The 22,424-nt window shown below is 36.6% G+C and overlaps 1 protein-coding gene across 1 annotated transcript in view; it reads left to right on the top strand.

Annotated features, from left to right (window-relative positions):
* Nucleotides 1-22,424, top strand: part of USP8 (ubiquitin specific peptidase 8) — a 77,066-nt gene that overhangs the window by 9,201 nt on the left and 45,441 nt on the right. The window contains exons 2-4 of the mRNA XM_047075117.1: nucleotides 12,034-12,202; nucleotides 14,879-15,023; nucleotides 21,282-21,367. Coding sequence (XP_046931073.1) covers nucleotides 12,099-12,202; nucleotides 14,879-15,023; nucleotides 21,282-21,367 — 335 coding nt within the window. The 5' untranslated portion in view covers nucleotides 12,034-12,098. The remainder of the gene's footprint in view (nucleotides 1-12,033; nucleotides 12,203-14,878; nucleotides 15,024-21,281; nucleotides 21,368-22,424) is intronic.

Raw genomic sequence — 22,424 nt, 5'->3', positions numbered from 1 at the left:
AGGCATCTTATTTAACAGCATAATTTATATAATTTTGTGAATGAAAATGAAAACAACCTTGGTCCTTTTATTAGAGAAAATGTTTTCTTATTTCAGCTATTCTCAAAAATCAAATAAGGACAGGGGTGCCTGGCTGGCTCAGTCAGTAGAGCATGCTACTCTTCATCTCGGGGTTATAAATTGGAGTGGGTGTAGAGATTACTTAAAAATAAAATCTTAAAAAAAAAAATCAAATAAGGACAGAGAAGTTCACTTTAAAAAATACAATCTTTCATGGGGCGCCTGGGTGGTGCAGTCGGTTAAGCGTCCGACTTCAGCCAGGTCACGATCTCGCGGTCCGTGAGTTCGAGCCCCGCGTCAGGCTCTGGGCTGATGGCTCAGAGCCTGGAGCCTGTTTCCGATTCTGTGACTCCCTTTCTCTCTGCCCCTCCCCCGTTCATGCTCTGTCTCTCTCTGTCCCAAAAATAAATAAAACGTTGAAAAAAAAAAATACAATCTTTCTCCCAGAAACCCTCAGAAAAAACTTTGTCGCCGTAATCTTATTATTGTACTTTCCCTCCATGTATCTAATTGTTAGCCAATCCCTGTTATTCTACCTTTGCAGTGTCTCTTGTATCTGCCTCCTCCATTCCATCTCTCCTGCCCTAGTTCTGACCTTCATCATCTTTCCTTAGGATCATTATCATAGATTACTAGTGTCTTCTTTATCTCCAGTCTTTTAAAACCTAACTTTGTAGTGTTGCCAGTTTGGATCATGTAACTCTCTACTTCAGAACCTTATGGTTATTACCTTTAGAAAACAAAGTAAATGCTTTAATGTGACATTCAAGGCCTTCCATTTTCTGTTCCCAGACTATTTTTTCAGGCTTTCCTGTCTAGTAGGTCTTAGTTCGTTCCCTATATCGGCTAGTTCCTAAAGTTCTTTGATTTTTTTCCTGTCAAAAGCCTTTTACCAAGATTCACATAAATGCTGTCTCTTCCAAGATCCCTCTTCTCATGGTTAATCTTCCTTGTTAATTTTTCTTATTGTACAATGTTTGTAACTCTTTATAGTTGGATATCTTACTGTGTTGTATTACCATTGCTTCCAGCTTTCTCTTTCACGTTAATTTTTTTAAACTTGTTGAGGAAAGAGATATCTAATCTTTGAGTTCTTGGCAGCACAATATCTTTTATACAGCAGGATATCTGTGAATGTTTGAATCGAATTTAATCTTGAGATAGCTAATGGTTTCCTATTTTAAGTTACCTAGGTAGCATAATTAGTTTTTGTATTATTTGTGTTTCAAAGATCCAAGCTTTAAAGGTAATCATGAAAAACAGATGCAACTGAGAATATTGTCTAGACCTTAATTTTAGAAGGTTCAAATCAATAGCTTTCTTTCCCAGCCAAGAAACCTAATTGTCATGAATCAACAAAATAGGCTCTATCTGACTTTTTGAACATATATTCTGTGGTTAGACCACTAACTTGTGACCCAGATAGAGAATAGAGTTGGAAAAACAGGTACTGTCAGACTGGTACCTGGTTACTCTGCCTAACTCTGGCTTTAGTCCCTGTCTTAGTACACTTACTAGTATCACCAACAAAAAATGATTGGGTTTTGGGGGAATTACATTTCAAGAGGTGGTTTGTATTGGGGGAGCAGATATTTGTTCACTGTTGGCTAAGTAAGCCTAAGATCTTAGCTGAGCTACTTGAGGGCAGAAGAGTCAGAAATAGCTCTTGTTACCATTATCTGTCTTCTGGCCTCATTAATAGTCCCAGTTCCAGTGTCCCCTGCCCTCTGCTATATGTTTCCTTAAACACCTTCCTTAAGAGTTTCTTGACCTTACTGTGCTTTCCTTTAGTCAAATGTATTACTCCTCAACTATTGCTTCTTATATTTCAGTAGAAATCATGTTCCTGGAGCACCATCCAACTCTATCCCAGCATTCTCTTTTTTATTGCCAGTTTTTTATTTTTCAAGTTATCTACAATGTTTCCATTTCTTTATTCCTTAATGCTCATGCTTTTGCTTCTATTCACACCACTGTATGGAAGCTATATTCCAAAAGATTTATATATCAGCCTCTTCCAATATTCTAAATATATTTTTTTAAATCAATATTTTAAAACATACATATTTTGTCTTTGTTTTACCCATACTTCCTAACTTTCACATGTGTCTGGGTGTTTTCATATTTATATACAATGCACATTTTTATTCTTATTTGCATTGTTATACTCATAGTTAATTGCTTTCTTTAAAATTTTTTATGAGATCTATGTTAAGTACATTACTTAAATTCTTTTATATGTTATGAAGCATGACAATAAAATGATTACCGTATGATCACCTTCAAATGTGCCACTGAAGCTGAGGAATAAAACCTTACTGATACCTTGTATGTGTCTCCTGATTACATCCTCTGTCTGCCTCTCCAGATACAGAATTTATGTTTATCATTTCCTGTCTATCTTTATAGATTTATCTTATTTGTATCTTTAAGCAATACACTGTTTAATTTGGTTTAAAACTTTATACAAATGGTGTTATATATATTCCTGCTTTTTCACTCAGAGTTGGGGGGATAGGCAGGAGGTGGGAATGGGGGACGAAAGGGTGTTCTGTGGTTAAACTGTTTATCTTGGAAAGTCACGGACCGTGTCTTATATACCCTTTATATCTTTAATACATAACATAGTGTTTTTTGCAAGTTAAGATACTCAGACAATGCTGTAGTCTCTGTAATTGTGAGGAAATCCAAGGGATCCCTGTCATACTCTCCTTAATGGGTGCTGTGACCTGTTTTTGTGATGAATTGTTGATGAATTAGATATGTAACTAGAAGGACATTTAATGTTTTTGATCCATTTGGGAATGATGGTGTGGTCCAAAGGTTTTTTTCCCTCCCCTATCCCTTTGGCTTTAGTCACAGAACACAGGGTGGAGAGACAAGTGTAGAAAGTGCTTCTATTTAAGACTTGTTCCTAAATGCAGAGATCTGAAACTGCTAAGTAAAGCATTTGATTAAACATGTGTTTGTAGGTACATAGAGCAAGTATAAGATGGAAAAACATGAATGTTATAAAAATGTAACTTTTAGAGAAAAATAGACAGCTAGGTTTGGTGACTAAGGCAGTCAGTTGATTGTACAGGGTTAGAAGGAATAAGTTTTAAAAAATCACAAAATATTAGTATTTAATATAAAACATGACTAGAATCAAAGCAAATCAGGGTGCCTTTGGAGTTTCACAAAAGTGAACAGATGCCTTTTTCCCCTTAAGTTGTACCTTACTCAGCTTTTCAGGATTAGATATTCATTGATGACCACTCATCTAATAAAAGTAAACTGATAAAAGGAAGAGCATTAAGATAGTGAAAGGAAATGATGGGGGGAAAAGTTACAGTCTGTTAAATGCATTAATGTAGTTACAGGCATACCTTGGAGGCATTGTGAGTTCAGTTCCAGACCACTGCAATAAAACAAATATTGCAATAAAAAGAACCAAATGAATTTTTTTGTTTCCTAATCCATATGAAAGTTATGTTTACACTGTACTATAGTCTATTTAGTGTGCAATAGCATAGGTCTAAAAAACTACATTGCTAAATTAAAAAATACTTTATTGCTGGCTGGGAAGATGGTAGAGTAGGAGAACCCTAAGCTCACCTTGTCCCAGAGTTACTACTAGATAACATTCACATCAGTGTAAATGGCCCAGAAAATGATTTGGAGACTGGCATAACAAATTCCACAGCTAAAGGTGTGGAAGAAGAAGGCCCCATCAGAGAAGGTAGGGAGGGCAGAGATACAGTTTGGAAGCAAAATGAACTGCAGCTATCTATGGTGGGGAGGGAACTGGTGGTAAGAAGAAGGGCAAAAAACAGAGAGCTTCACACCAGAGAGCCCACACAGGGGAGACATTTTCCCATAGCATTTGCTTTGAAAGCGAGAGGAGCTGCATTTTGTGAGTTCTTACGACTGGTGGGACTTAGAGCCTGGGATTTTACTGGTGGGACTTAAAGCCTGGGATTTTAAAAATCAGCAGGCTTGGGCTCTTGGAGAGCCAGGAAGGTGTTAGGAAGTGGAGTCCCCAACCTTAAAGAGACAGCACGACAAACAGCCCATGAAGATACAGCCTGGAAGCAGCAGTTTGAAAAACACTGGGGGCAAGTGGGAAAGAGAGTGATTTATTCAGAGTGTGGCCTAGAGAGGCAGGGATCACAGAGAGACCCCAACAGGAACAAAGGAGCTGGCACACTCTCCCCAGTATAAACACAGTGCCACCTGCAGGAACCAGCATAGCACCAACACTCACTACGTAATTTGCTTACACCAAGCCTGATCCCTGTACTTGGCAGATCGCCCTTCCCAGTCACACTTGGCTCAGTCTGGGCACTGCAGGCCCCCTCCCCCAGAAGACTGGCACAGACCCCACCAACACCTTGTCTCCTGACGCATGCATTTTGTGGGACCTCAGTAATACCGGCAGCAGTGACACATCTCATTTTGCAAGCCGACCACCACACGCCTCGTTAAAATGTGTCCCACCCCACCCGGGATCAAACACTGCCCACAACAGGCAAAGAGAGCCTCTGCAGACAACTGGATTGAAGGAAAAAGAGGCCAGGTTCTCAACAGCAGAGCACACGCAACACACATGGGAGATACTCCCTGAAGCACCAGGTCCTGGGGAACAGGGGACATTGAACACAGGACATTACAGGACCTCTTCTTCATAAGGCCATTAACGTGAAGAGCAAGATATGTAGCTTACCTTCTTACCACAGAGAAACAAAGTTAACAAAATGAGGAGACAGAGAAATATGTCCAAAATGAAAGAACAAGACCACACCGCAACAGAAGACTAAGTGAAATGGATATAATGTGCCTGCTAAAGAATTTAAAGTAATGATCACTAAGATAACTCACTGGACTTGAGAAAAGAGTGGACTACATCAGCGAATGAGACACTTAACAAAGAAAACAGAACCAGATATCAAGAACACTATAAATGAGGGACACCTGGGTGGCTCAGTTGGTTAAGTGTCCAGCTTCGACTCAGGTCATGATCTTGGGGTTTGTGGGTTCAAGCCCCGCATCGGGCTCTGTGCTGACAGCTCAGAGCCTGGAGCCTGTCTTGCATTCTGTGTCTCCCTCTCTCTCTGTCCCTACCCTGCTCCTGCTCAGTCTCTCTCAAAAAAAAAAAAAAAAAAAAAACACTACAGAAAAAAAAGAGGAACACAATAAATGAAATTAAAATACACCTGATGGAATAAATAGCAAACTAGATGAGGCAGAGGAACAAATTAATGACCTGGAAGAGTAATGGAAAGTAACCAAGCTGAGCAAAGGAGAGGAAAGGAAATTAGGTAAATTGAGAATAGTTGTAGGGAACTCTGACTCCATCAGGTGTAGTAACATCTGCATTATAGGGATCTCCAAAGAAGAGAAAAGGGGATAGAAAATTTATTTGAAGAAATAATAATAGCTGAAAACTTCCTTAATCTGGGAAAGGACACAGAAATCCAAGTCTAGGAGGCGCAGAGATCTTCCCAGAAAAATTAATGCAAGGAGGTCCATACCACAAAACATATTAATTAAAATGGCAAAAAGTAGTAATAAAAAATTCTTAAAGCAGCAAGAGAAAAGAAGATAGTTACATACAAGTGAAGCCCCATAAGCCTGTAAGCAGATTTTGCAGCAGAAACTGCAGGCCAGAAGGGAGTGGCATAATATATTCAAAGTGCTGAAAGGGAAAAATCTGCAGCCAAGAATACTCTATCCAGAAAGGCTAGCATTCAGAAGAGAAGGAGAGATAAAGAGTTTCTCAGACAAACAAAATTAAAGGAGTTCATAAGTGCTAAACCAGCCCAACAAGAAATATTAAAGGGAAATCATTGAATGGAAAGGAAAGACCATGAGAGGATGAAAAGTAAAAAACACAAGAGCAGTAAAAATGAGTATTTCTGTAAAAATTAAAGGATTCATAAAATAAAAGGATGTAAAATGTGACACCATATACCTAAAACATGGGGTGGGAGAGGAGTACAAAGTGGATCACCAACTTAATATAGATTACTATATATATAAGATGTTATAATAAACCTAAGAGTAACCACAAATAAAAAGCCAGTAATGGGTATGCAAAGAACAAAGAGAAAGGAATTCCAGTATATCACTAAAGAAAACCAATAAATCATGAAAGAGCAAGAGAAAAAAGGATCAGAGAAAATCTGTAGAAACAACCACAAAACAAGTAATAAAATGGCAATAAATACATATCTATCAACAATTACTTTGAACGTAAATTGAATGCTCCAGTCAAAAGACATAAGGTGATAGAGTGCATTAAAAAAAAAAAAAAGACCCATGAATAATGCTGCATACAGGAGGTTCATTTCAGACCAAAGACACCTGCAGATTAAAAGTGAGGAGATGGTGAAATACTTATCTTGTAAATGGATGTCAAAAGAAAGCCAAGGTAGCAATACTTACATTGGGCAAGATAGACATTAGGGCAAGGCTGTAACAGACAGACAGGGACACTATATAATCATAAAGGGGACAATCCAGCAAGAAGATATAGCAATCGTAAATATTTAATGTACCCAACATGGGAGCTCCCAAATACATTAAACAGTTAATAGCAAGCATAAAGGAAATCATTAGTAGTAATACAATAACAGAAAGGGACTTTATTATCCCATTTACATCAATGAGCAGATCATCCAAACAAAATCAACAAGGAAACAGTAGCTTTATTTTTAAATTATGTTTGTTTAAGTAATCTCTACACCCAGCGTGGGGCTTGAACTCACAACCCCTAGATCAAGAGTCACATACTCTTCTCACTGTGCCAGTCAGTCACACTGAAAACAGTAGCTTTAAATGACCACTGACCAGAGGGATTTACCGGGTATATTCAGAATATTCCATCATAAAACATCAGAATATGCACTCTTTTCAAGTGCACACGGAACATTCTCCACAAAAGATCACATATTAGGCTACAAAACAAGTCAACAAATTCAAAAAGATCAGTAATATACATCTTTTCTGACCACAACACTATGAAACTAGAAATCAACTACAAGAAACTATCTGGAAAGAGCACTGCATGGAAGTTAAATAACATGGTACTACACAATGAATGGGTCAACCAAGAAATCAAAGAAGAAATCATAAATTTCATGGAAACAAATGAAAATGAAAACGCCACAGTCTAAAATCTTCGGGATGCAGCAAAAGTGGTTCTAAGAGGGAAGTGTATAGTAATACAGGGCTACTTCAAGAAGCAAGAAAAATCTCAAACAACCTAACCTTACACCTAAAGGAGCTAGAAAAAGAACAAACATACCTAAAACCAACAGAAGGAAGGAACTATTAAGATTGGAACAGAAATAGATGACATAGAAACAAAAACAAAAAAATAGAACAGATCAATGAAATCAGGAGCTGGTCCTTTAAAAAGATCAACAGAATTGATAAACCTCTAGCCAGACTCTTCAAAAACAAACAAACTTGAATAAACAAAATCACAAATGAAACAGGAGGCATAACAACCAACACCACAGAAATACAAACAATTATAAAAGAATATTATGAAAAATTATATGCCAACAAATTGGACAACCTAGAAGAAATGGATAAATTCCTAGAAGTATATAATCTACCAAAACTAAAGCAGGAAGAAATAGAAAATTTGAACAGACTGATTACCAGCAGGGAAATTGAATGAGTCATCAAAAACTGCCAACAAACAAAAGTCAGGACCAGTCGGCTTCACAGACAAATTCTACCAAACATTTAAAGAAGAGTTAATACCCACTCTTCTCAAACTATTCCAAAAACTAAAAGAGAAAAACTTCAGAATTCATTCTATGAAGCCAGTATCACCCTGATACCAAAACTAAATAAAGACACCATAAAAAAAGAGAACTATAGGCCAATATCTCCATACTAGCAAACTGAATCCAACAATACATTAAAAAAAAAAAAATGCACCATGATCAAGTAGATTTATTCCTGGTATGGCAGGATGGTTGGTTCAGCATTCACAAATCAATCTCTGTGATAGATCACATCAGTAAGAGAAAGGATACACACCATATGATCATTTTAATAGATGTAGAAAAAGCATTTGACAAAGTACAACATCCATGACAAAAAACCCTCAACAAAGTAGGTGTAGAGGAAACATATGTCAACATAATAAAGTCCATCTATGAAAAACCCACAGTTAACATCATAGTGGTGAAAAACTGAAAGGTTTCCCCCTGAGATCAGGAACAAGACAAGGATGTCCATCCTCCCCACTTTTATTCAACATAGTACTGGAAGTCCTAGCCACAGCAATCAGACACCAAATAGAAATGCATCCATATTGGTAAGGGAGAAGTAAAACTTTTACTCTTTGCAGATGACGTGGTACTGTATATAGAATACCCTAAAGCATAAACCAAAAAAAGTACCAGAACTGATAAATTAATTGGTAAAGTCACAGGATACAAAATCAGTGTGTAGAAATCTGTTGCATTCCTATGCACTTATAAAGAAGCAGCAGAAAGTGAAATTAAGAATTCCATTTACAGTTGCGCCAAGTACAATAAAATATCTAGGAATAAATTTAACCAAGGAAGTGGAAGACCTGTACTCTGAAAACTATAAATCACTGATGAAAGAAATTGAGGATACAAAGAAATGGAAAGACAGTCTTATGCACATAGGTTGAAAGAACAAATATTGTTCAAATGTCTATACTACCCAAAGCAATCTACGGATTTAATGCAATCCCTGTCAAAATAGCAACTCAAACTAGAACAAACAGCCCTAAAATTTGTATGGAACCACAAGAGACCCCAAGTAACCAAGGCAATCTTGAAAAAGAAAAAATGAAACTGAAGGTATCACAATTCCAGACTTTTATTACACAGGTGTAGTAATCAAAATAGTAGGATACTGGCATAAAAATAGACAATAGATCAATGGAACAGAATAGAAAACCCAGAAATAAACCCACGATTGTATAGTCCCTTAATCTTCAGCATAGGAGGCAAGAATATACAATGGAAAAAAGACCAACAAATCGTGTTGGGCTATCTGGACAGCTACATGCAAAAGAATGAAATTGGACCACACAATGTATTTCTTCATACACAAAAATAAACTCAAAATGGATTAAAGACCTACATGTGAGACCTGAAACCACAAAAATCCTAAGAGATCATAGGCAGTAATTTCTCTACCATCGGCCATAGCAACATTTTTCTATATATATCTCATGAGGCAAGCGGAAAAATAAACTCTTGGGGCTACGTCAAAAAGCTGCACGGTAAGGGAAACAAAGGCAAACTAGTGAATGGCAGAAGATATTTGCATATAACATATCTGATAAAGGGTTAGTATCCAAAATATATAAAGAACTTATATAACCCCATACCCGAAAACAATAATCTAGTTTAAAAACAGGCAGAAGACATGAACAGACATTTCTTCACAGGAGACCTAGGGCGCCTGGGTGTCATAGTCTGTTAGGTCATAATCTCATGGTTTGTGAGTTGGAGCCCCACATTGGGCTCTGTGCTGACAGCACAGAGCCTGCTTCAGACCCTCTGCCTCCCTCTCTCTGCCCCTCCCCTGCTCATGCTCTCTCTCTCAAAAATAAACGTTTAAAAATTCTAAAGAAAAAAAGACCTATAGAGGACCAACAGACACACATAAAGGTATTCGGTGTCACTCATCATCATCATCTAAATGCAAATGAAGACTACAATGAGGTATCTCACATCTGCCAAAATGGCTAAAATCAAAGACACAAGAAACAAATGTTGGCAAGAATGAAGAAACAGGAGCCCTTATGCACTGCGCAGCCACTGGTGCAGCCACTGTCGAAAACAGTGTGACTGTTTCTTAAAAAGTTAAAAATAGGGGTGCCTGGGTGGCTCAGTCGGTTGAGCATCCGACTTCAGCTCAGGTCATGATCTCACACTCCATGAGTTCAAGCCCCGTGTCGGGCTCTGTGCTGACAGCTCAGAACCTGGAGCCTGCTTCAGATTCTGTGTCTCCCCCTCTCTCTGCCCCTCCCCTGCTCATACTCTGTCTTCAAAACAAATAAAAACATTAAAAAAAATTTTTTTTAAGTTAAAAACAGAACTACCCAATGATCCAGTAATCACTACTGGGTATTTACCCCCAAAATACAAAAACACTAATTCAAAGGGATACGTGCACCCGTTTGTTTATTGCAGCATTATTTATAATAATAGCCAAGATATGGAAGCAACCCAAGTGTTCTTTGGTAGATGAATAGATGAAGAAGTGGTATATATTATATATATATATATATATGAGTATGGCATATAATTATATGTAAAATATTTTATATGTTACATATTTATTATATATGGTGCACATATATGAAACATATTTTATATATGTAATGAAATACTTAGCGATATAAAAGAATGAAATCTTGCCATTTGCAACAACATGGATGGCACTAGAGAATATAAACGACATTTTTAGAGAAAGACAAATACCATATTATTGACTCGTGGAATTTAAGAAACGAAACAAAGGAAAAAAAAAACAAGGTAGACAAACCAAGAAACAGATTCTTTTGAAAAGATTTTTTAAATGTTTATTTTCGAGAAAGAGGCAGAGCATGAACAGGGAAGGGGCAGAGAGAGAGGGAGACACAGAATCTGAAGAGGGCTCTGAGCCATCAGCACAGATCCCCATGCAGGGCTCAAACCCACCGACCTGCAAGATCATGACCTGAGCTGAAGTCAGACACTTAACTGATTGAGCCACCCGGGCACAAACAAACTGGTAGCTACCAGAGTGGGGGGGGGGGGGGCAATCGGTGTAATATGTAATGTGGAGTAAAGAGTACATTTATCATGAAGAGCACTGAGTAATGCGTAGAATTCTTGAATCAATACGTTGTACTCCTGAAGTTAATATAATGCTATGTTAACTATACTGAAATCAAAATTAAAAACTTAATAAAAAATTATTGCTAAAAAATGCTAACCATAATCTGAGCTTTCAGCGAGTCATAATCAGTAATCACAGATAACTAAAAAATATAATAATGAAAGAGTTTGAAATACTGTGAGCATTACCAAAGTGTGACACAGACATGAAGTAAGCAGATGTTGGAAAAATGACACCAGTAGGTTTGCTTGATGCAGTGTGGCCATAAACCTTCAGTTTGTAAAAAACAGAAGCACAATAAAATGGAGTACAGTGAAACAAGGTATGCCTGTATTTATTTGAATTGCAATTAGTTCTTCACAGCAGAAGACATTGTATAAATTTAATGGGATTCCTCTGAAGCTTTCATTTGGTGACAACTTAGGATCTTGCCGAGACTTCTCATTTGCTATGCTCTCCTGATCTGCCCTATATGCATTCCTGCACACATACACACACAATTGATACATACCCAGCTTTTCTTCCTCTTAATGTTCATTTTACTAATCTTCCTAATCAGAATTTAGCACAGTGTATGAGGAGCAAAGAATGTAATGAAGCTTCAAAGACCCTTTTTAGAATAAACCAAAGTACTTGGGTGTATTCTGTTCATATATCCCTAGCTCCACATAAAGTGGCCCTGCCTACTGCCTACCCCCAGTTTGTTTCCTTTTATAAACTGGTATTATCAATGAGGGAAATATTTCTAAATGAAACTTCTTTCTACTTGTGATCTATGCATTAATGCAGATTTAATGGTAGAAAAATATAGAAGTTCTTATTCTGTTAATTCTTTTGACAGGAAAGATTCTTAATAATTAAGGCAAAGCAATAGAAATCATAATTCATTTAGTGAATATTTGAAAAAAATTAAATTGTTTAATGATACCCTTTATATCTTGAATTCCCAAAATAGATACTCAAGATAATTTGAAATTAACTCTTTTAACAAAAGATATAGTTTAGGGCTTTTATGTCTTTTAACTCTTTTAACAAAAGAGTCAGTTTAGAACTTTTATGTCTTTTCACTTGTTAATTGAATTATTTGCATTTGTTTTGTTTCAGAAAAGAACTACTTTTAATGAAGTACACTGTCCATTGTGAAAGTGGAAAAGTAAAGCTAATTCATCATGCCTGCTGTGGCTTCAGTTCCCAAAGAACTCTACCTCAGTTCTTCACTAAAAGACCTCAATAAGAAGACAGAAGTTAAACCAGAGAAAATAAGCACGAAGAAGTATGTATTCTTTGCTAGTTTCACTGAATCATGTATTAAGTTTTACTTCATTTCCGTATTATTAAATGAATTAGAGGAGTAGTCAATTTGAAGCTTATTTGAAAAATGGCATCATCACATGAATAAGACCTGCTTAGAGAAGTTCTTTATCTTGGCAGAATGTATGTGTATTCTGGCAAAATGCATGTTTTCTATTCTTTGGACAATATATCAGATTATAAGTTTACGAGGTGAAGACTACGAGGTTTCTACAAAACTCATACAGCCACAGTTAATGTCCTTTCATAAAATAGTGCAGAAATACTTCCTAATTAAAGATCATTTTTATCCTTGTATGTTTCACTTGGAACATCTGGTCCTAGCATAGGCTTCTTTGATTAAAGGAAGTGAAATACGTATTTTTTTTTATCTTATATTCAGCATAATATTAATTTGTACCAATTTAACATGAACTTTTAACTAAATGATTTATTTTATGTATTTTTATTTTTGAAGACATGGAGTCTATCAACCTGCTGAGGTCGAGGCTAGAGATGATACTTTACTGATAATGATTACAATATCTATCTTGAGATAAAATATAATTGTGAGGGAGAGGTCCAGGTATTTTGATATCAACTAGAAGTAATTTTGCTAAAAATGGGCTATCAATAAGATTGTTAACTTCTTGAAGTTTTGTCTCCGTTAAGAGACAAGAGGCAATAGCGAACTTTTCCTCTGAATTAATTTTGACTGACAAAGGAGATTTGGAGATTAATGAAGTAACTACATTATTGTAGAGTTGGAAATAGAGTTTCAGAAAGAAAGATGGATTTAGTCAGCCATATATCCTGGACTTGGGGTAAGCAGATTGTAGAAATCAGGGAGAAAAGAAGGGTTCTGTGGGTCCTCCATAAATGGAAGGCCCTAAAAAAAAAGATATGTATGATCCCAAATGAACCTGTGAACAGACGTCTAGAGAAACCTATGAATGCACAGGGACATCTTTATGAGTCATTTTCTACATGAATAGACAGAAAATGCAAAGAAAAAACATCAAGGATGAAGAGGAGGGAATAGTAGAAACTTTAAAGAAGGTCAAGAAAGAAAATCCCAAAATGAACTGGTATTTCTAAGCATCATAATTATGGACAAAATGGGCTTTTTAAAAAGAGATCTTTTCAGGGGCAGGAAGAATAAGAGAGGGATTGTTTCACTTCTTGAGCTAAGTTGGTAATATTAATGCAGTGACAGAGAAAGCAGCTCTTTAACTTCTGTTGAATCACTTTCAAATAGGAAACAATGGGAAAGATAAAGCCACCGTGAAGCTTTCTCAGAAATCTTTACCTAATCCTAAGATAGATCAGTTTCATTCTGACAGTGTCTAGGTTAGCTCTGGGACCACCCTGGTCCCATAGGAAGTGATATGTCAGAAGGACTCCCTAAGTATAGAACCACAAACTCATGTTCTTGCTATGTCACAGCACTATTCTAAAAAATGCTAGAATCCTTTTAGGATTTTTGGTTGTTTCACTGGACTCACAGCAGCACTGCAGCCATCTCACCTTGATCTGCTACATATAAGCCGGTGAAATGTACATGCCTCAGAGTGAAAGTTTAAAGAAAACCCAAGCACTGTTGCACCTACTCCTAAGCTCTTCTAGGGAATCTCCTTTCTAGCTTTGGTTTGATTTACTTCTGTCCTAGGACTGTGATGCCATGCTAGGCAGGGCATACACACTGACTAAACTGGTCCTTGTATAGGACTGTCTTTGGTCCTAAATATCACTTTGGCCCTGTTCCTTTGTGTGGTGTTCTTGGTTAATTTCATCATTAATCCATGTTTGCAGTTGTGGAGCAGTTTGAAAAATATAGAAAAACAAGAAGCACTGCTTTGCATAAATAAGTTGCCAATAAAGAGCATTATATATAAGCATTGACACTATAATTGGATTGCCAGAACTTTAGTCCTAAGTGATTGCATTTCTCTTGCAGAAATGCCTATTTTATAAATTTGCTTTCTGAAGACTGTTAACCAGGCAAATGGCCTTATAATGAAGGCCACAGAATCTTTAAATATTTTACTGAAGTGGAATTTTAAAATGCCTTATTTTTAGATTTTAAATCTCTTTTCCACGAGGACCAGTGAATGAGTGCAGTTCAGCCATTTTGTAGAAAACTTTAACCAGCTGAAAAGATTGAATCACGTCCCCTTCCCTGTCCCTTTTTTTTTTTTTTTTGGATTTTTAGGTGGGGAAATTTTTACAACATAGTTAGAAAGGGATGAAGAAAACTGAAAAGTATTTTAACATTAAAGTAATAAAGATTTTGCCTTTCTTCAGTAAAAATGGTATGGAGTTTTGTTCTTTAATCAGAGTATGACTATTACATGGCTGCCCAAGGAACACTTGCCTCAGGATTATCTATTAGCAGATCTTTTAAAACTAGGCTTAATGCATTTTGAATAGCTTGATGGAATATAAACAACTATTAGGAAACAGAAGTATTTATTTGTAGGCTAGGGGAATTTTCAGGTTGTATCCTAACATATATCTAACTTTGTACCAGTTATGAAGCAATGCAATCTACATTATGAAATTCATGTTATCAAAATACTCTGTAGACCTTAAACATGACTCGCCCTGCCCCCTGCCAACGTGTCAAGTGTTTTAATTATTTTTTTTTCTCTAATTGAAGTTACGTACAGAGTGCCCTGAAGATCTTCAAGACAGCAGAAGAAAGCAGATTAGATCGTGATGAGGAAAGGGCCTATGTACTATATATGAAATATGTGACTGTTTATAATCTTATCAAAAAAAGGCCTGATTTCAAGCAACAGCAGGTACCTTTTATTTCTGCATTCTTATTTGCTAAGTTATTTTTACGCAGCAGAGCTATCGATTTCTTCTAAGAGTTTTAACTAATACTGAAATTTAGATCACATTATTCAGCAGCATGTTCAAACTCCTTTGCAGATAGAAAAAGCAGATTTAGTTTGATTATTTGCAAAGTTGTATGTGTATAAATGTGGATACACTCACACTATATACACATACCTAATTTGTCTTGGATTAATACAAGTTTTTTTTTAATGTTCTATTTTTGAGAGAGAGAATGCACGCACACATGTGCAAGTCAGCAGGGGTGGGGCAGAGAGAGAGGGAGACACAGAATCTGAAACAGGCTCCAGGGTCTGAGCTGTCAGCACAGAGCCCTATGTGGGGTTCAAACTGACCATGAGATCATGACCTGAGCTGAAGTCATATGCTTAACCCACTGAACCACCCAGGTGCCTGGATTAATACAAGTTTATAGCAGCATACAGACACATAATCAGTTTTCCTCTCCACTAAATGATCGCCAAGTCAAGTGGAAGGATTCAGTTTACTCATGCATTAAATAAGAAAATTGTGGGGTGCCTGGGTGGCTCAGTGGATTAAGCGTCCCACTTTGGCTCAGGTCATGATTTGCAGTTCATGAGTTTGAGCCCCGCATCAGGCTCTGTGCTGACAGCTCAGAACCTGGAGCTTGCTTCAGATTCTGGGCCTCCCTCCCTTTTTGCCCCTCCCCCACTCAAGCTCTGTCTCTCTGTCTTTCTCAAAAATAAATAAACATTAAAATAAAAATGTGACTGCATCTGTACTTTCTCAGGGTTCGAGGTTTAGTCACTTATTTTGTGTGTGTGTGTTTTGTTGTTTTTTAACTTTTTTATTTGAGTGTAGTTGACCCACAATGTTAGATTAGTTTCAGCGTACAGCATAGTAATTCGGCAGCTATGTGTTATGCTGTATTCACCACAAGTGTAGCTACCATCTCTCACCATACAGAACTATTGCAGTATCATTGACTACATTCTCTATGCTGTGCCTTTTATTCCCATAACTTAACCATTCCATAACTGGAAGCCTGTCTCCCATTCTCCTTCACCCATTTTCCCTATCTCCCCACCCCCCTTCCCTCTGGCAACCATCAGTTCTCTGTGTTTACAGGTATGATTCTACTTTTTGTTTATTCATTTGTACTTTTTTAGATTCCACATTTGTCTTTCTCAATCTGTTTCATTTAGTATAATACCCTCTAGGTCCATCCATGTTGTCATACATTACACAGTCATCCTTTTTACAGCTGTGTAATACTCCAGTGTGTGTGTACACATACCTACACACCACATCTTCCTGTTTCATTCAACAAGTGATTAGTCAGTCCCTTGTTTTTATGTGACAGCTTTTTATATTTGAATGGCATTGTAGTCATGTTAGGGTTCAGTTAATACTGATTACTTCCATTTTTATTTTTTATTATCAGTGTTATTATTATTACTTTTTCTTTTAATCCTTTGAACAGGTACCTTTCTTCCACTTTGCTGAAGCCATGGGGAGTTAGGGAAGGAGGGTAGGAGAGGTGTAAATGATTAAAAAGAATTAATGACTAGGATAAATGTTGCTAGAGAAAATGGTTGCGTTTCAGTTGCACCAGAAATAGGCAAAAGAAGAACATAGACACTAATGAAATTGGAGGAATATTGTTTTGGTGGTTCCACCTTTACTTAGTAATAATCTTGCTGCCAGACAATAGTAGTCAAATACTGCTTATAGGTTTCTTACCTGGTGGAGAAGCCATTCTTGAATTAGTGTTGAGATTTTATTTTCTTCACTGGTGGTAGAATTGGCTTGCCTTGTTTAAATTGACTTACAGAAGTACAAAAAAAAAAAAAAAGAGTTCTCATATTCTTTGAAATAACTTTTTTTCCAGAGTATTGTCACCAGTATAATTTCTTTTGGTTAAGTGGGTTAAGGGATGACTTTAACGTTTGATTTAATAGTAATGGGGTACCTGGCTGGCTAAGTCGGTAGAGCATGAGACTCCTGTTCTCAGGATTGTGAGTTAGAGCCCTACATTGGGTGTAGAAATTATAAATAAATACACTTAAAAAAATTGTGGTAAATCATTGCTGGTATTTCTTCTCACCAGCAAAGTCATGTTAATAATAGTTACAGGGATTTAGATGTAGCCTTGGAAAGGTGGCCCCTTGCATTTGGAGATGAATCCTCCTGTCCACAGATGGCTAGATTGGTCCTGCCTTAGAACATTCTTGGGCATGTCTGTCTGCAGGTAAGGTTTGGCCTTCCCAAATTCAAACATGTTTCTGCATGTTCTTTGATGGTTTTTATGGTATCTATTAAAGTGGAATCACTTTATTTTATGTTTTAATTTTTTTTAATGGTTATTTTGAGAGAGAGACAGAGCGTGAGCAGGTTAGGGGCAGAGAGAGAGAGGGAGACACAGAATCTGAAGCAGGCTCCAGGCTCTGAGCTGTCAGCATAGAGCCCAACGCGGGACTCGAACTCATGAACCATGAAATCATGACCTGAGCTGAAGTCAGACACTCAACCAACTGAGCCACCCAGGTACCCCAAAAATGGAATTGCTTTAAAAAGAAGTGAAGTGTTTATTAGTAAAGTAAATACTTTGAAAGGGTTGCAGTTTTGGATAACTTGGTAGTTTTGGTGTCTGCCATTTTGTCTGTTGTAGGAGGGCCAGGTTTTTATGTTTACTTTTTACTGTATTTTTCTTTTTAAAAAAAAAATTTTTTTAATGTGTATTTTTGAGAGAAAGAGAGCACGAGCAGGGTAGGGGCAGAGAGAGAGAGGGAGACACAGAATCTGAAGCAGGCTCCAGGCTCTGAGCTGTCAGCACAGAGCCCAATGTGGGGCCCAATCCCACAAGCCGTGAGATCATGATCTGTGCCAAAGTCAGACGTTTAACCGACTGAGCCACCCAGGTGCCTCGCTGTATTTTTCTAAGTTAGTAGTTACTTTTATCCTTTGAGAAGATTGGTAGTGTTTTTGCTGCTACTACTTTTTAACTTGAGAAGGTTAGGAGTGCAGTTTAATCGATAAATTTTTTCCATTTCCACAGAGTATCTATTGCATTTCCAAAGGGAGTAGTTGAAAGTGGCAGGAGTTGTTCAGCTTAGGAAGTTCCCTGCAAAGGCTCAGGTAACCCTGGCTGTTATCTTATATACTGCAGTTGTTCATTTGCTCTGTCCAGGGTACACATCTGCTTCTGCCTTAGAACTGTTTTTCGTTTTATTTTATTTAGCCCAGCATCTCCAGTGCACGCCAAGTATGTGAAAAGTCAAATTTACTAACTAGATGGGGCGCATGGGTGGCTCAGTCAGTTGAGTGTCCATCTCAGGTCATGATCACATGGTTCGAGTGCAAGCCCCGCATCGGGCTCTGTGCTGAGAGCTCAGAGCCTAGAGCCTGCTTTGGATTCTGTGTCTCCTTGTCTTTCTGCCCCACCCCCACTCGCACTCTCTCACTCGCGTGCTTGCTCTCTCTCTCTCTCTCTCTCTAAAACATTAAAAAGATTTTTTTTTAATTTGTTAGCTAGATATTTTCTGGGTTTTACCCTTTAAATCAGGTTGTGACAGAATGTAGTGTCACCAGTCTTCTTCAGAAACTTATATCTTTCACTCTTGTACATGAGGGAATATTTCAGATTTAGATAAGACATTAACTTTACAAGCTCACTAGCAGAAGACATATTTCTTACTCGTTGAAAACAGTTTATGAAGAATGTTTTCAGGGTTATCTGAAAAGGGGGTGGAAGACTAATGATACTGAAAATATTAGTGTAGCAAAGTCTAGATCAAATCAGAATTAAATTTTTAAGTCTGTATGGCATTATTGTTGATTATTCCTAAATATTATAGGCAAACTTTTTTGTTTGGGAAATCGTGAGATTTGTTTGATTTTTTAATTTTTTTAATTTTTTTATTTTTTTGAGAGAGAGAACATGAAGCAGGACAGGAGCAGAGAGAGAGAGAAAGCGAATATTAAGCACTTCACACTCTCAGCACAGAGCCTGATGTAGGGCTCGATCCCATGTCCCTGGGATCATGACCTGAGCCAAAATCAAGAACCGACTGAGCCACCAGGCACCCCAAGTTGTTTGAATTTGCATGTTCAGGAGTAAGAAAGTTTTCCTTGGCTTAACCTGAGAAGCAAACATTTTTAGTTGTGTAAGAATTGGATGTTATTTTTTTATTTTGCCAATTGTCAATATGGAAAACTTGAAAATATTTATACTTGCTTTAACTGTGATCCTTTAAGAGCACGGAAAGAGAGAATTATTGACAAGAAACCTTACTAATATTAGGGAAGGGTCTTCTGGAAATTTGTAACAGGTATGCCTAAACACAATGTTTTCAGCATTTAAACAGTGTTAGGCTGGGCTTATGCTGGCTTTTTAATAAATGCATGTCAAAAAATTAATACAACAAGTCATGGTATTTTTTGTTTTTGTGTTTTATTTTTATGAGAGAAACCTTACAGTAATGACTAAATTTTGTTTTCTGTTAAGAGAATATTGCATCTAAAGTCTGGACATTGTGGCACTGAAGTAATTACAGTTTCCACTGTAATTTTCAGTTGATACAGTATTGAAAAAAACTAAACTTTTATTGAAATTATATAGGGAAGGATCCTTTTAATTTATTTAGTCTTTATTTAGAAGAATAAGCCTAACTGAAACATTACCTACTTATTTATTTATTTTAAGTAATCTCTACACCCAACATGGGGCTCAGATTCATAACCCTGCCCCTGAGAAGAGTCTCATGCTCTATCAACTGAGCCAGCCAGGTACCCCCAAACATGATCTTCTTTTAGGCTAAATAGATATATGATAGCTATAGGTTTTAAGTTTATTTTTGAGAGAGAGAGAGAGAGAAAATGGGAGAGGGGCAGGGACAGAGGATCCCAAGCAGGCTCCACACTGTCTGCATAGAGCCCTCCACAGGGCTTGACTCATGAATGGCGAGATGGGTGAGGTCATGACCTGAGGCAAAATCAAGAGTCAGAAGCTTAAGCAAGTGAGCTTAAGTTTGATGCTTAACTGACTGAGCCACCCAGGCACTCCCTTGGATCTTTTTATGTTTTATTACTATATCATTTGTGATGAACTGTGCTACTAGGCTCTATTTGCACAGTCACATTGACAGGTTGTGGCTAATTAGATCCAAAAATCAGTTAGCTGAGTCTCACTATGCTATTGTCATGTCAAACCAACCTTGATTTGAAGATATCTCTGACTGCAGGATTCAGTGAGTGACTTCTTAGAGAAGTGATCTTGTAGCAGGATTCTTGCACAGAGAGTCATGACACCGAGGCTTTTCTGTTTAGGAAGCAGCTTTATTCATGCCGGCAATGGCTCATTTGAGATCATACCCGAAGAACTGAGCCCTGAACGTCATGTGGCATAGTTTTTTTATATATTTTTTATTTCTTTGTCTTCCATATATGGTAACACACAAACATGTAGTCTGATTAAGTGGTCTTGTGTTACAAGGTTGTGAGGGATGTCATGTATGCTTATAGCCAGGTTGCCTTGAGGGCTTTTTTTCCTTATATTCCTTAGGGAGGACACACTACTACAATTTTTCTTAACTTTATTATGCTTGTTAGTAAATTATGTGCCAAACAAGTTGTGTGTGTGTGTGTGTGTGTGTGTTTAAAGAAGAGTGTATTATTAATGATTTATTTCTACCATTTGATTTTCATTCAAGGTTTCCTTGGATGTGAAACTTGTTTTATATCAAATGTTTGACTCCACTTGAGAGGTGGGTCACTATTATAAAATAAAGGTGGAAGCCCCAAAACATCTCAGTATAAAACAAGTAAAACAAAATAAATCCCATGTCAATATACAATTTACTGCTTCTCAGACTAGAGAAAAAAAACTAACATATTTACAAAAGGAAATATGTATTTTGCTCCTGAAAGCTTTGCTTTTTGGCACTTATTCATAAATAGTAAGAATAGTATTTATACTTCTTAAAGGTGTCTCCCAAATAAATGAAATTATTACCTATTAGTTTTTTTTAGCATACTATTGATATGAAGAGATACTTTGGAACATTTAGAAAATAAGTTGTGTTTATGTAGGTTAAAAGTTTAAAAAAATACTTCATTCAATCATAATGTTTTCATCCAACCTTTCTTTTACATAGCACCATGATTTTAACATTTTTAGCATTAGTGCTGTGTACAATGGCCAGTACTAAAATTATGGGATGGTTTTCTTATAATTTTAGGACTACTTTCATTCAATACTTGGACTTGCAAACATCAAAAAAGCTATTGAAGAAGCCGAAAGACTCTCTGAAAGCCTTAAACTCAGGTACAAACATTATTATAAAATCTTTAAAAGAACATATATTTAGAAGATAAAAATAATATTTAGAACTTGTCTGACAATGCATATGAATCCCAGTTCCTAGCAATAAATCTTACGTTAACTGGAACACAAAAATGAGAATCTTTTGCCATATTAATGCCTTTATTGTGTTCATGTGTTATCATTCATATTTTTTACTGAAAATCTAAAAATATGTAGAATGATAGATTCTTAAGCATTGGTAGAGTAGATGGGAGCTCAGGTCCAATTTTTTCTAACTCTCTGGCAGGATTCTTGAAAAAAATATAATTCCTCATATTCCCCAGGTTATAATGTGCTACTGGACATTGGTCTTAGGGAAATGAAGTATTTGTGGTTAGTTTTGAACTGCATAGTTTGCAAAAATTATGTATGTTTAAAAACAAATCTAATTCTAATATTTGTCATGAGTGCCTTATCAGACTTAGAAAGTAATTAGAAATTAAAAACAGTATGTTTGAACTTTTAGTTATTAATAATTCTTTGTTTTTTTATTTTTATTTATTTTGGTTAGTCATTCTTTGAATAATGAAATAAAAGAGGAACGATTTTTCTTAATGATTTTTCACACTTGGATCAATTAACTAGTCTAATTATATACATCATAGTCTACTTAGAAATTATCTTTTTGAATTATTGTATTCCCTTCATCCTTCCCAGAAATTACTAATCTTGGAGCTGGAATATGTTAAGATGGTTGATAAAAGTTGGAATCACTATTCTTTTCCTCCTTTAGCCAGTTAATGAACTAAGTAGAGTAGAATTTCTCCTAATCTTTGAGTTACCCCTATTGACTGTTTCTCTTGGATTTACTAAGTTTTTCCCTACTTGTACTGTTATCAACAGTAATATTCTTTATTCTTTTATCTTTTGGGCATTAGGGCCATTTTCTCACTTATTTATTGTCTTTTTTATATTTTGAACTACTTTAAGTAAATGAGTCTTTAGAGTTAATTTTAGGATTTTAAGTCCTTTGTAAAAGAAATTGCAGCAGATGTGAAATTCAGTGGAAAGGTTGAAA

The sequence above is a fragment of the Lynx rufus genome, unplaced genomic scaffold (genome assembly GCF_022079265.1).
Source record: "Lynx rufus isolate CCGP_SWC_20201006 ecotype Redwood Valley unplaced genomic scaffold, mLynRuf1.p SCAF_13, whole genome shotgun sequence".
Taxonomy (NCBI): Eukaryota; Metazoa; Chordata; class Mammalia; order Carnivora; family Felidae; genus Lynx; species Lynx rufus.
The sequence above is the reverse complement of the archived record's forward strand: the minus strand, read 5'-3'. Positions and strand labels throughout refer to the sequence as shown.